Consider the following 16,170-nt stretch of genomic DNA (forward strand, 5'->3'; position numbering starts at 1 on the left):
CCAGACCGGGGCGCGAACCCGGCTCCCCTGCATCGGCAGGCGGACGCGCAACCACTGCGCCACCAGGGAAGCCCCTACAAGTGGCATTTTTAATTATTTAAACTTAATACATTTGTTAACTGATATTTGGTAATAAAGGATACCAAAAATGCTGATCAATGTAACTCAATTGAAATTAAATCAACTTATAAGTGTTTCAATCTTTATATTCCAAATTTGTATTTTTTTTACATTTAATTTTATTTATTTATTTTAAACAGTAGGTTCTTATAAGTTATCCATTTTATACATATGTCAATCCCAATCTCCCAGTTCATCACACCACCACCACCACCACCCTACTTTCCCCCATTGGTGTCCATACGTTTGTTCTCTACATCTGTGTCTCTATTTCTGCCCTGCAAACCAGTTCATCTGTTATTTCAAACTTTTATTCTTGGTTTTCAAAAAAGCATTAAATTTCAATCTCAGAAATTCTTGAAATTGATCATACTGCACTATATTTTACTGTTTATTCTTTAATATGGTATCTAAAGTTAGTTCCTTTATGATAATCAAGCAATTAAGTTCCTTCATGAACAAGACATTCATTACAGATCTAGTATATCAGTTCATTACTCTCCTCCATTCAGGTCTCTGCTCAAATGTCCCAATTCAGAGACTCCCCTGACCACATTAACTAAAATACCACACCTTTCCCCTCCCCAATCTCTGCCTGAACCCATCATTTTGTATTCCCTTTCCCTCCCTTAATTTAATTCTTAGAACTTAACACTACCTAAAATTTATATTTATTGTCTGATTCCCCTACTAGGCTGTTAGCTCCAAGAAACTTTTTCTCTGCTGTATCCTTAGGGCCTAGAATAATACTTAGTACATAGTAAATGTTTAATAAAAATTGAGAAGGATGAAATTAGAGATTTTATTCAAAAGATCTCCACACTTACTAGCCAAGGCCCCTCATTTTACATATGAGTTTACTAAAACACAGAGAAGTAAGATGAATTTCCCAAGTTCACACAGGAAGCCATAAAACTTAAACTACAACCTTAACTCCTGATCCAGTGGTCTTAACACTATACAACTAGCCTGTCCTTGAATTACATATTCACATCAACACATATAAAAGTTTCTTTACTCAAAGTACATAAAATATTTAACTAACCTAACAATCACCAGTAGAATTCTCAAATCATTTGCTATTACCATCAATTCATTAAAAGCTGGGTTGACATTTCCCAAAATTGTTAGATAAGAATTTTAAAGTTGAGATTTATCATACGTACCAAAGAACGTCTCATCTGCATTAATATAGTCATAAAGCAGTCAAAGCTGATCATCCCTTCCTGGCTTGATAGTAGTTTGCTTTTCTCCATGGAATTTACAACTGCTGAAGCCCCTAAGGCCATTTCTATCCATTCAAGGAGATACCGCAAAGAACCTCGCTGAGCAGCTAAACCAAGCAGCAACTCAGAAGCTAATCTACGACCTAAAGTGTCTGCTCCAGAATTGGGAATAGTTACTCCTTTAAGAAATGTTGTTACTTGTGATAAGCAATCCAAGCCCATAGGTGGAATCTTGCTTTCATTTGCTAAAGATAATGGTGGCAAAGAGCTCACAACTTCAATTGCAGTATGAATAACGTCATTGCAAAGACTGAGACCAGGTCCCGACACAGGCATCATCCAACTTTGTCTCAGAAGTGCAAATAATAAACTTAGACCAGTTCGAACACCCATTTCTATAAGTGCATCAGTGCTTGACCGGGGACGTTCACTAACAGAATGGACATCTGCCGAACCAGAGCTGCTCTCGGGAGAATGCTGCTGCTGTTTCACTTTGCCTTTATCATGGTATTTATTAGAAAGTGCATAGAAGACACGCTGGAGTACAAGCAATCGTTTTCGAAGTGCCCCAGCAAATGGGGAATCTGAACATACCATCTTCGCTAGTGCTAGCTGACTGCTAAGAAGGGCATCCAAATAGTGGTCCTGTTCATCACTTGAAAGAGACTCACGTTCAAAGTCTGGCAACTGTGGTCCTTTGAGGCACAAAACTTGTTGGGGCAAAGGTACTACTTCCTTATTGCTGACCAGTTTAGAATATAGAACAGCAACTCCCTCTCTTGTAGCAATAGATTCACTGTCTTCTGTAATCCAGGAGCTGTTGAGGTGTTCAAGCCATTTCAGTTTCACTGGTGGAACCATAGTTGCCATTTTGATTTACTCTTCAGCCATTAGTTCTATAAAGGGAGAAGAAAAAGGAGTCAAGTTTCTGAACTTCCATCATATATTACAATTAGTGATTTCAAACCGGTGAAACACAAAGTCTGGACTTCAGTTAACAGTAACGTACCAATGGTATTAGTATTTTAGCTTCAATAAATGTACCATGGTTATTTAAGACGTTAATATTAGAGAGCAATGGGTGCAGGGCATAGGGGAACTCTGTACTATCTTTGCAACTTTTACATAAGTCTAAAATTATCCCAAAGTAAAAAGTTTATTTTAAAAATTAGTGATTTATGTAACTTTTCTCTTCAGGTTCTGGTCCCACTGTCAGTATTAACAGTGGGTTCTACATGATCATGGACCCCAAATTTGTATCTCCAGGCTTCTCCTCTGAATTCCAAACTCATATATGTAATTGTCCACTTAACCTCTCCATATACAGACACCTCATAGGCATCTCAAAGTTATATTCAAAATTGAATTCCTAATCCAACATTTCCACCACACCCACCCAAACCTGTTCCTCCTGCAGAACTTCTCATTTCTATTTCCTTTGGCTAAAAACCTTGGGAGTCATCACTGACTCCTCCCTCTCTTACACTCCAAATTCAATTAGTCAACTCTACTCTCAAAATATAGCCAGAATCCAAACAGTTCTCACACCCCTCCATTGCTGAAACCCTGGTCTAAGCCATCATCTCTTGGATCACTGAAGAAGCTTTCTTACTGGTCTCCCTGACTGTACTGAGGAGCTGCAGTGACTCCAAAAGGGCAGGAATGTTTTTGTATATTTTGTTTACTGCTGTATTCTGGCACACAGTAAGTGCTCAGTAAGTATTTGCTGACAAAAAATACTTAAAAACTAAGTTTGCTGGGATAAAATATTCACAAGACATATATCATGCAAAGGACTATCATCCAAGATACATTAAGAACTCCTACAACTCAATAATAAAAAGACAACCTAATTTTTTAAATGGTCAGAAAAGTTGAGAACACAACTTCACCAAAGACATGTGAATGGCCAATAAGCACAAGAAAAGTGCTCAACATCATATTCATCAGAAAAATGCCAATTAAAAACACAAAGAGATACTAATACACACCCAGAAGGATTAAAATTAGTACGGCTGACAATACCAAATGCTAAGCAAGGATGCAGGGCAACCAGAACTCTCACAAACCATTTGTGGAAATGTAAAATTGAACAGCCACCTTAGGAAGACATCTGGTAGCTTCTTATAAAACTAAATATATACCTACTCAATGACTCAACAATTCCTCTCCTACAGATTTGCCCAGAAGAAAACATATCTCCACAGAAAGACTTAACGCTAAATAGTAGTTGCCCCTAGAAGGTGAGGGCATGAATAGACTGGGAAGGGCATGAGGGAACTTCCTGAGGTGATGGTAATGCTGGATTACCAAGCCTTATACATTTGTCAAAACTCCGTGAATATACATTTAAGATTTTTACATGTCACTGCATGTCACTGCATGTAAATTTTACCTAAATAAATACTGAATTCCAGTTGATACATATATTGAAGTGTATTTAGGGGGAAGTATACTGATATGTATAATTTACTTTGAAATACATCAAATAATAAGATGCATTGATGTGTGTGTATAAAGATATATATATGCATATACATAAACACATACATATGGATAGATATGTGATAAAACAAGTATAATAAAATATTAATGGCAGAATCTCAGTGGTGAGTATATATGCCTATTCATTTTTAAATCTTTCAAATTTGCTATATGTTTGAAAATTTTCATCATAAAATATTGCTGGGGAGTTGGGACTAACTCCTGCTTTTCAAGCAAGTCCCTGGAATTGTAGTCATAACAGTTGGTGGTAGAGAAAGATCCTCACATAATGAAGGGCATTTTATTTTCATGATATAGGTAGCTCTTAAAAAAAGAGCTCCAGTGATAGAGACTGCAGGCTAATTCAAAGGAGTTTCCTACTTCCAAACATGCCCTGTTAAATTCTAAATATAAAATCTAATGGTACTTCTTCCCTTTTCAAGCTTATGATTACTATGCTTAATTTAACTTCAACAGATACTTGGAAAGTATGTACTTGGGAGAGGGAAAATAAAACCATAAGCCTCCTCCCACTTCATTTGGCTAAGTATTTACTAAACATTGTGCAGAGGATATAAAAGTACCTTATTTACCTCCATCCCTGCAAGCCAGAGGTAATTCTGCTCTTTTTATTTTTGCTAGTTTGATTGCTATAAAGGAATATGTTGTTATTCTAATTTGAATCTCCCTGATTACTAACACCTGAACAGCACGTGGATATTGGTCATTTGGACACACTCTTCTGGGAAATGCTTATTCATGTCCTTCTAGTCACATATTTTTCTACTGGGTTATTTTTCTTGTCAATTTGTAAAAAGTTTTTGTATTTTATCATTGTCCTCAGCACTGCAAATATTTCTTCTAAATCTATCTTTTGCATACATAAACATCCTTTCTTTATGGCTCCTGCTTTCCATTCTTGGTTAAAAGAGCACCCCAACCATCCCCACGCCCTTACACATGAACTCTAGATTATACAGGTATTCACCTAGATTTTCTTGACGTATTTTTGATTTTTTTACACATATGAGTCTTTAAATGAATTTTATATTCATCTGAAATTTTAATTAAGTTCTGCATGGTGTAAAATTGGATTCCAATTTTATTGTTTCCAGGTGGATGGTTAATTATGCCACCACCATTTATTAAGTCATCTAAGACTTCCAAGACAGCTGAGGACAATGGCAGCTGCATAATTATCTCCCCAAATTTCTTCCCAAACAGTAAGGAAAAATAAATTCTACATAAAACCACACCCACAGTATAATTTGAAGATATAGAATGACAAAACTTCAAATTAACTGTAAAAAAAAGAAATATCATCAATCCCAGTGCACACACTCTCACCTCCAAGAGCCACAAGGTTTTGTGCAAGCAGAAGCAGACTAAGAAAATCTGTAGAAAAGAGAGAAGAGGAAGGATAGTGAAGGAGCCTAAAGGTGATTTGGAATGACTGACAGAAAGATTAAATCCACACTAAATCTGAAAATACTGAACAAATGTCCAGGCAGATCAGAGGACAGACTACAAGGAAGAGATTTAAAAGTACATTTAATTTAAAGAGTCAAGCATGATTTAAAGAAGCGGGTACAATTTAAAAAGACAGGTATGATTTATATGAGCATTCCTTGAAATGCAGAGAGGACAAAAAAGATAAAAAAGAAGAGAGAAGCATTCTTTGGCAACTGGGTGGTAAAGGGTAAAAGAAAAAAAGGAGGGGGGAATTTTAGAGTTCTGCAAGACAAAAGAGAACCATAAAATTGGAGATATAACAAAGCTTCTCTCAAGCAAAAGAAACAAAGCACCAAAAAAAAAAAAAATCCTTTGAAGTACTTGGACTTTGCTATATAGGCAGAAGAGGGTGCCATTAAATTAGGAATATTATTTTAAAAACCAATACCATAAAAATGAACAAGAAAAAAGTCCACAGAGAACTACTGCAGAAAATCAGTAAAGTTCACATACATCAACTGATGGAAATCTTCCTGATAACAAGAAAGTATAAGAAAATAAAAGTTAACAATCCAAGAAAAATTAAACACACAAACATTTGAGGATATAAAAAAAACCTTGAATCAGAAATTCAAAAACTAAAAGCAGAAAAAGACCACATAAATAATTAAATAAAGTTTTTAAGGTTTTTGAAAAGGGAAAGGAGAGGGAAGGAAGAAAGGGGAAAAAAAGGAAAAGAGTTGACTGAACTCAAGAAAGAAATGGAAGAAAAAGACAAAATTCTCAGAAATGAAGAATGAATTATAAACTGTCCAAGGAAGGGCAGACTCAAATAAAAAGTTAGCAAAGGGCATTTAAAGGCTGGAGCAGGGAAACAACTAATGAGAATTAAAATCACACACACACACACACACACGAATCAGTGAAAGTAGTGGAAAGAGAAGACAAGCAAAGAAGGCCAAGTATTTGTACTACTGGATTACCTGAAAAAGTTAAAAAAAAAAAAAAAAAAGCAACAAAGAGCTGATTTTAAAGCTACCGGCCAAGAAAACTTGCCAGAAATAGAAAAAATATATATATATATGAATCAATACAATAAGGGTTCACAAGGTACCTGGGAAATTAAGCAAGAACAACCAACTCTAAGACATTGGCCTTGTAAATTCAAGGATTTAGATAAAACCCTAAAGACCTCCAGGCAAAAAGATCAAATAACTTAAAAAGGTAAAAGAATTAGACTGGCATTGACATTTTAAAACCAATCAAATAAATAGCACAGCAACAGCTTTTATAAAGCAAAAACTACAGGGGGTGCAAGGAAATATAGACAGAAACACACAAATAATGGGAGACTTTAATATACCATTCCCAGTACAAGACAGATCAAGTGGACAAAAATATGTAAGGAAACAAAAGACCTAAACAACAAAATAATTTACTCTTTTTCCATTACCAGGATCTATTTCTGAATTCTCTATTTTGGTCCACTTGTCCATTCTTATGCCAACAGTGACTTGATTACAGTGGCTTTATAAATATTCTGATGGCTGGTAAGGCAAGTCCCTAACCTTTAAGATTATTTCATTCAATTACATGCTACCTCTCCCAAGGTAGCATGTTTAATTTGAACTTCATTAAATATATATATTAATTTTCAGAAAATAGATATTTTTATGATAATTTGTCCACCTAATAACATAGTATGCCTTTCTATTTTGATCCGATCTTATTTTAGATTTTCTTCATATAAGTTCTGTGCCTTTCTTTATAAACTGTTTCTTGAGTATTTTTGATTTTGTGGCTACTATGAATGGAATTTCCCAATTTCCTTTCCTGATAATTACTGCTATCCAGCCATCTGGGTACATTCGTACACTTTTCCAAGTTATGCAAGGATAGAGATGAATCAAAGAAACATAAACCATATAACAAAGGGTCAGAAAATGAAGAAAGCAAAGAAGTATTAAAAATAAAACAGAAAAAACGGTCAGCAATAAGACTAAGCATATCTACTCATCACTATCAGCAAAACTCATCTATTAAAACCAAAGACAGGGCTTCCCTGGTGGCACAGTGGTTGGGAATCCACCTGCCAATGCAGGGGACACAGGTTCGAGTCCTAGTCCGGGAAGATCCCATGTGCCATGGAGCAACTAAGCCCGTGCACCGCAACTACTGAGCCTGCACTCTAGAGCCCAAGAGCCATAACTACTGAAAACTGTGCGCCTAGAGCCTGTGCTCCACAACAAAAGAAGCCACTGCAGTGAGAAGCCCATGGACCACAACAAAGAGTAGCCCCACTCGCTGCAACTAGAGAAAGCCCGCACACAGCAATGAAGACCCAACACACCCAAAAATAAATAAATAAATAAATAATTTTGTTAAAAACCTGCTACAAAGCTACAGTAATCAAAACAGTGTGGTACTGGCACATAGAACAATGGACTAGAATAGAGAACCCAGAAATAAACCCTCACATATATGGTCAAATGATTTTTGATAAGGGCTCCAAGACATTCAATGGGAAAAGGACAGTCTTTTCAACAAATGGTGCTCAGAAAACTGAATATCCACATGCAAAAGAATGAAACTGAACCCTTTCCTCACACCATATATAAAAATTAACTCAAAATGGATCAAAGACCTAATGTAAGACCAAAAACTCTTAGAAGAAAACATAGGGCAAAGCTTCAGGACATTGGACTTAGCACTGATTTCTTAGATATGACACCAGAGGCACAGGCAACAACAACAAAAAAATAGACAAAGTTGACTTCATGAAAATTTTTAAATTTTGTGCATCAATAGACAGTAGTAATGGAGTAAAAAGGCAACCCACAGAATGGAAGAAAATATCTGCATATCATGTATCTGATAAGGGATTAACAGCCAAGATATACAGAGAACTTCTTAAAAGCAAAAACAAAACAAAAAAACCAACCCAATTCAAAATGGGCAAAGGACTTGAATAGACATTCTTACAAAGAAGATATACAAACGGACAATAAGCAAATGAAAAGAAGGTCAACATCACTAATCATTAGAGAAAGGCAAATCAAAACTACAATGAGATACCACCTCACACCCATTAGGATAGCTTACCAAAAAAAAAAAAGAACGAGAAAAAAAATGTTGGCAAAGATGTGGAGAAACTGGCACCCTTGTGCACTGTTGGCAGGAGTGTAAAATGGTACAGGAGCTGTGGAAAACAGTATGGTATTCCTCAAAAAATTACAAAAATTACCATATGATTCAGCAATTCCATTTCTGGGTTTATACCCAAAAGAATTGAAAGGAGGGTCTTAAGAGATACTTGTAAACACATGTTCATAGCATCATTATTCACAAAAGCTAAAAGACAGAAGCAACCCAAGTGTCCATCAACAGATGAATGGATAAATAAAACATGGTATTAACCATACAATGGGATATTATTCAGCCTTAAAAAGGAAGGAAATTCTGACACATACTACAACATGAATGAACCCTGAGGATGTTATGCTAAGTGAAATAATCCAGTCACAAAATGACAAATACTACATGATTCCACTCATATGATGTACTTAAGAGTATACAGTCAAGGGCTTCCCTGGTGGCGCAGTGGTTGAGAGTCCGCCTGCCGATGCAGGGGACGCAGGTTTGTGCCCCAGTCCGGGAAGATCCCACATGCCACGGAGCGGCTGGGCCCATGAGCCATGGCCGCTGAGCTTGTGCATCCGGAGCCTGTGCTCCGCAACGAAGAGAGGCCACAGCGGTAAGAAGCCCGTGTACCGCACAAAAAAAAAAAAGAGTATATAGTCAAAATCATAGAGACAGAAAATAGAATGGTGGTTGCCAGGGGCTTGGAGGAAGGGGGATAAGTAGTTATTGCTTAATGGGAATAGTTTCAGTTTTTACAAGATAAAAATAGTTATGGAGATGGACAACAATGGTAGTTGTACATCATGAATGTATTTAATACCACTGAACTGTACACTTAAAAATGGTTAAGATGGTAAATATGATGTCATATGTATCTTACCAAATACACAATTTTTTTTTTTGAAAAAAGTAAAAGGCACATTGCTTGGGGGGTGGGTGGGAGGAAGGATGCTGTGAAACCAAGGCCCACACCAACAGCTCAGAAAGGTAGAAAGTCTGCTTCACCATAATTAAGAGAACAAAGAAATTGGTCATCCTTGGTCTGGGAGTAGACCTTCAGAGTAAAGCTATGCAAGTAATACAAAGAAGCAGGAGGTTCCAGGAGGAATTGGCCATCCATAGTTTAGGAAACCAGAATGTATCAAGGATAACTAGTAATGCAGTACTACAGTCAATAAAGTGTGTGTTGGGTTGAACAAAAGTCATCAAAGAAAAACATTAAGAATGCCCTACCTTTTCCCACAACACCAGCTAATTCAGGCTACTTCATGGTTGGTTTGTTTCTCCTATTGTAGGCAAGATTTACCCTTTTTTATCTTGGAATTTTCACATATCCTAGCATGCATACTTTTGCACTTATATACCACCCCCGAAAAAGCTCTCAAATCTATCCAGATATCTCCATTTCCACTGCCACAACCCTCATCTAAATTACAATCATCTCTCATCTGGACCACCAAAATAATCTCTTAATCCTCCTTTGCCTCCCTAGCCAGAGTAGTGCTTTAAAAAACAAACCTGATTGTGTCCCTCCCCTGCTTTAAAATCCTTTGGAATATGTCATCTGAGATTTGCTTCAAAATAATACAAGAGGCAAGGAAAGTGGATCAGAGCATTTGGTATGATAGGAGACAGATATTTGATCTTTGTCCAGTTCAGGCACATAGCTCCTAAAACCCTTGGAATCACTGGAGTGATAAGTATCTTTTGCATGCTTACTAGATGACTGGTGACTGGGGGCCCCGAGATAGTTTCAGGATCGGGGCAGGTCCTCAGAAATCGAAGCCATCATTAGAGTTGGAACTTTCAGCCCCCAAACCCCACCTCCCAGGAGGGGAGATGGGTGGAGATTGAGTTAAATTACCAATGGGCCAATGCTTTAATCAATGATGCTGAATTAATGAAACCTCCATAAAAACCCTTGAATGACAGAGTTTGGAGAGCTTCCAATATGTCCAAGGAAGGCATGGAAGCTCTTCACACCACCCTCCAGCCACCTCTACCCGCTGCCCCCTACAAATACCTTGCCCTAATCATCTCTTCCATTTGGTTGCTCCTGAGTTGTATCCTTTATAAGTCAGTAAATGCAAGTGTTTTCTTGAGTTTTGTGAGCCATTCTAGCAAATTATCAAACCTGATGAGGAGGTATTGGGAACACCCAATTTATAGCCAGTTGATCAGAAGTAAAGCTGGCAACCTGGGACTTGCAACAGGAATTTGAAGTGGGGACAGATTTGTGGGACTGAGCCCTTAATCTATGGGGTCTGTGCTAATTCCAGATAGTTAGTATCAGAATTGAGTTAAATTGGAGGACATACAGTGTCTAGAGAGTTAGAGGATTGGTTACTGTGAGGAAAAAATCCACACATCTGGTGTCAGAAGTGTTAATGAGTGAAAATAGTCAGAGGGTCGAAATGAAATAAAGTGGCCACGAACTGATAACTGGTGAAATGCATGTTGGGAAATATTCTCTCCATTTATGTATATGTTTAATATTTTTCTATAATAAAAAGTTAATAAAGTCTTCTTTATTTTTTTTTAATTTTTTGGCCACGCCGTGTGGCATGTGGGAATTTAGTTCCCTGACTAGGGATTGAACTCATGCCTCCTAGAGTGGAAGTGTGGAGTCTTAACCACTGGACAACCAGGGAAGTCCCAATAAAGTCAAAATTTTTTCAGAAGCAATCTGAATTGACCTCTCACATTGCTCTCCCTTCTCTAGCCACACCAGACCTGTTCAATTCCTGGAAGGCATCATGCTTCTTTCTACTGCAGGACCTTTGCATATGCAGCTCCCTCTACTAAGAGCCTGCCTTCTCCATCCCACCCTCTTTCACCCAGTTAACATCTAGTCACAAAAATCTCAATTTAAACAGCCCAGTATGAGGGACACATTAGGTACTCAATAATTGCTAATTGAATTAAATGTCACTTCCAAAGGAAGCTATCCCTGAATGTACCCATATGAGATCAGGTCCCTCTTTTAAAATGCTCACACAACACCCAGTACTTTACCTTCACAGCATTCTGCACTGTTTGCAATTATGTACTATTTATGTGATAATTTGCTTAGTGTCCTCTCATATTACTCTATAAGGTCCATGAGGGCAAAGACAGTGTCGATTATGCTTATATTCCTAACGTTTAGCACATAAAGGTAAAGCACATAAAGGGACCTCAAGAAATATTTGCTGAATTGAGCTAAGCAATCTGGGTCTGTGGTTCATTATTTACAAAGAATCTAATTTAAACCCAGATATTATCTTACTCTGAACTGATTTAACAGAAGCACTTTAAAAGAACTGATTCCAAGTGGGGTGGTACCACAGGGGACAGACACCATAGATTCTGTCTTCCGTCCATTTCTGTCTCCTCCTCTCACCATACATACATTTCTGGAGTAGTTCCAGCTACTCCCAAGGCTTTCACCTACCTCTCATATACTAATGATTCAGTCCAAATGTCTCCCTCCTGAACTCCAGACCTGAACATCCACTGCTAAAATGATATAACCATTCAGATTTAAATCTTAACTTGAAAGGAATTTTAAAGAAAGGAATCTTAAACTCAGTATGTTTAAAACGGAACTTGTCAGGAACTCCCTGGTGGTCCACTGTTTAGGACTCCACACTTTCACTGCTGAGGGCCTGGGTTCGATCCCTGGTCCAGGAACTAAGATCCCACAAGCCGCATGGTGCAGCCTAAATAAATAAATAAATAAATGAAACTGAACTTGTTGTTCCCCACCACCCGTCTGCCACACGCACAGCTAAAAATAAATTTATGAAGCTCTAAATTTATGAATTTAGAGATTCATGTAAGAAAGACATCAATAAAGATACTTATCAAGAGCATTTCTGGAAGTGCAGGCGGGACAGCCCATTTGCAAAGTTCTGCAACTGAAAATGAAGTGCACACACTGTGATCCAGCTCTCCCCACCCCTGCCCCAAGTACTTCCTTTCTCCAGGGCTTCATTATGCTGACACTGATTTTGGCACTCTAACTCATTAAAGCACACAAATTATCAATGTTTAGCTGCACAAAAGTAAACAGCTGATTAAAAAGGAAAAAGCTTTTTTTGTTATTATCCCTATTTAGAAAGTAAGTACACTTAGAAAACGAAAGGACTTGCTGAGTTTGCTGACAAACTGTTTTGCTACATCAATATCAGAACTAGTCAAATAAACCAGGAAGCAGACATGCTTATTAAGCAAGTAAAGAACTATAGACAAAACTGAATCAAACTAATAGGTTTTTACTTGTATTCAAGAACAACCAATTCACAATCCTGATGAACCAGCTAAACACTGGCACAGAAGAAAAAAAAAAAACTGCTGTCGTCTTGTTTTGTTTTGTTTTAATTTACAGTGATGATTTATACCACTAAAAGCCAATTGTTAATCACAACTATCTGCTGAACAATAATCAAACGGAAGACACCGGAACTCACCAAAAAAGATACCCCACATTCAAAGACAAAGGAGAAGCCGCAATGGATGGTAGGAGGGGTACAATCATGATAAAATCAAGTCCCAGAACAGCTGGGTGGGTGACTCACAAACGGAGAACAATTATACCACAGAAGTCCACCCACTGGAATGAAGGTTCTGAGCCCTACTTCAGGCTTCCCAACATGGGGGTCCAGCAACAGGAGGAGGAATCCCCAGGGAATCAGACTTTGAAGGCCAGCGGGATTTGACTGCAGGACTTCAACAGGACTGGGGGAACCAGAGACTGCGCTCTTGGAGGGCACACACAAAGTAGTGTGCACACCAGGACCCAGGAGGAAGCAGCAGTGACCCCATAGGAGACTGAACCAGACCTACCTGCTAGTGTTGGAGGGTCTTCTGCAGAGGCAGGGGGGGGTGCGGCTATGGCTCACCATGGGGACAAGGAGACTGGCAGCAGAAGTTCTGAGAAGTAACCATTGGCATGAGCCCTCCCAGAGACCGCCATTAGCCCGCAGACTCCAGTGCTGGGTTGCCTCAGGCCAAACAACTAACAGGGAGGGAACTCACCTCACCCCTCAGCAGACAAGCAGATTAAAGTTTTACTGAGCTCTGCCCACCAGAGCAACACCCAGCTCTACCCAACACTACTCCCTCCCATCAGGAATCTTGCACAAGCCTCTTATATAGCCTCATCCACCAGAGGGCAGACAGCAGAAGCAAGAAGAACTAAAATCCTGCAGCCTGCAGAATGAAAACCACAATCACAGAAAGAAAGACAAAATGAAAAGGCTATGTCCCAGATGAAGGAACAAGATAAAACCCCAGAAAAACAACTAAATGAAGTAGAGACAGGCAACCATCCAGAAAAAGAATTCAGAATAATGATAGTGAAGACAATCCAGGACCTCAGAAAAAGAATGAAGGCAAAGATGGAGAAGATGAAAGAAATGTTTATCAAAGACCTAGAAGAATTAAAGAACAAACAAACAGAGATGAATAATACAATAAGTGAAATGAAAAATATACTAGAAGGAATCAGTAGCAGAATAACTGAAGCAGAAGAATGGATAAGTGACCTGGAAGATAGAATGGTGGAAAAGAAAAAGAATGAAGGCAAAGATGGAGAAGATGAAAGAAATGTTTATCAAAGACCTAGAAGAATTAAAGAACAAACAAACAGAGATGAATAATACAATAAGTGAAATGAAAAATATACTAGAAGGAATCAGTAGCAGAATAACTGAAGCAGAAGAATGGATAAGTGACCTGGAAGATAGAATGGTGGAAATCACTGCCGTAGAACAGAATAAAAAGAAAAGAATGAAAAGAAATGAAGACAGCCTAAGAGACCTCTGGGACAACATTAAACACACCAACTTTGCATTATAGGGTTCCTAGAAGAAGAAAAGACAGAGAAATGACCCAAGAAAATATCTGAAGAGATTATAGTCGAAAACTTCCCTAACATGGGAAAGGAGATAGCCACCCAAGGCCAGGAAGCACAGAGAGTCCCATGCAGGATAAACCCAAGGAGAACATGCCAAGACACACAGTAATCAAATTGACAAAAATTAAAGACAAAAAAAAAATTATTAAAAGCAACAAGAGAAAAATGACAACATACAAGGGAACTCCCATAAGGTTAACAGCTGATTTCTCAGCAGAAACTCTGCAAGCCATAAGGGAGTGGCACAATATATTTAAACTGATGAAAGGGAAGAACGTACAACCAAGAATACTCTACCCAGCAAGGATCTCATTCGGATATGACGGAGAAATCAAAGGCTTTACAAACAAGCAAAAGCTAAGAGAATTCGGCACCACCAAACCAGCTCTACAACAAATGCTAAAGGAACTTCTCTAAGTGGGAAACACAAGAGAAGAAAAGGACCTACAAAAACAAACCCAAAACAATTAAGAAAATGGTAATAGGAACATACATATCAGTAATTACCTTAAGTGTGAATGGATTAAACACTCCAACCAAAAGACAAAGACTGGCTGAATGGATACAAAAACAAGAACCATACATATTCTGTCTACAAGAGACCCACTTCAGACCTAGGGACACATACAGACCGAAAGTGAGGGGATGGAAAAAGATATTCCATGCAAATGGAAATCAGAAAAAAGCTGGAGTAGCAATACTCCTATCAGATAAAATAGACTTTAAAATAAGGAATGTTACAAGAGATAAGGAAGGACACTACATAATGATCAAGGGATCAATCCAAGAAAAAGATATATAACAATTATAAATATACATGCACCCAACATAGGAGCACCACAATACAAAATGCAACTGCTAACCGCTGTAAAAGAGGAAATCGACAGTAACACAATAAGAGTGAAGAACTTTAACACCTCACTTACACCAATGGACAGATGATCCAAACAGAAAATTAATAAGGAAACACAAGCTTTAAATGACACAACAGACCAGACAGATTTAATTGATATTCATAGGACATTCCATTCGAAAACAACAGATTACACTTTCTTCTGAAGTGCACACGGAACATTCTCCAGGATAGATCATATCTTGGGTCACAAATCAAGCCTCAGTAAATATAAGAAAATTGAAATCGTATCAAGCAGCTTTTCCGACCACAACTTTATGAGATTAGAAATAAATTACAGGAAAAAACCGTATAAAACACAAACACATGGAGGCTGAACAATACGCTACTAAATAACCAAGAGATCACTGAAGAAATCAGAGGAAATCAAAAAATACCTAGAAAAAAATGACAACAAAAACATGACAATTCAAAACCTATGGGATGCAACAAAAGTAGTTCTAAGAGGGAAGTTTATAGCAATACAATCCTACCTCAATAAACAGGAAAAACCTCAAATAAACAATCTAACGTTATACCTAAAGGAACTAGAGAAAAAAGAACAAACAAAACCCAAAGTTAGTAGAAGGAAAGAGATCATAAAGATCAGAGCAGAAATAAATGAAATAGAAACAAAGAAAACAACAGCAAAGATCAATAAAACTAAAAGCTGGTTCTTTGAGAAGATAAACAAAAGTGATAAACCTTTAGCCAGACTCATCAAGAAAAAAGGAGGGAGAGGACTCAAATCAATATAATCAGAAATGAAAAGGAGAATTTACAATGGACACCACAGAAATATAAAGTATCAAAAGAGACTACCTCAAGCAACTATATGCCAATAAAATGGACAACCTGGAAGAAATGGACAAATTCTTAAAAAGGTATAAACTTCCAAGACTGAACCAGGAAGAAATAGAAAATATGAACAGACCAATCACAAGCACTGAAATTGA

The 16,170-nt window shown here is 37.7% G+C and overlaps 1 protein-coding gene across 1 annotated transcript in view; it reads right to left on the minus strand.

Annotated features, from left to right (window-relative positions):
* The window catches only part of HERC1 (HECT and RLD domain containing E3 ubiquitin protein ligase family member 1), a 212,402-nt gene that overhangs the window by 168,560 nt on the left and 27,672 nt on the right, over nucleotides 1-16,170 (minus strand). Inside the window, exon 2 of the mRNA XM_028494914.2 lies at nucleotides 1,287-2,242. Coding sequence (XP_028350715.1) covers nucleotides 1,287-2,216 — 930 coding nt within the window. The 5' untranslated portion in view covers nucleotides 2,217-2,242. The remainder of the gene's footprint in view (nucleotides 1-1,286; nucleotides 2,243-16,170) is intronic.

The sequence above is a fragment of the Physeter macrocephalus genome, chromosome 11, assembly GCF_002837175.3.
Source record: "Physeter macrocephalus isolate SW-GA chromosome 11, ASM283717v5, whole genome shotgun sequence".
Lineage (NCBI taxonomy): Eukaryota > Metazoa > Chordata > Mammalia > Artiodactyla > Physeteridae > Physeter > Physeter macrocephalus.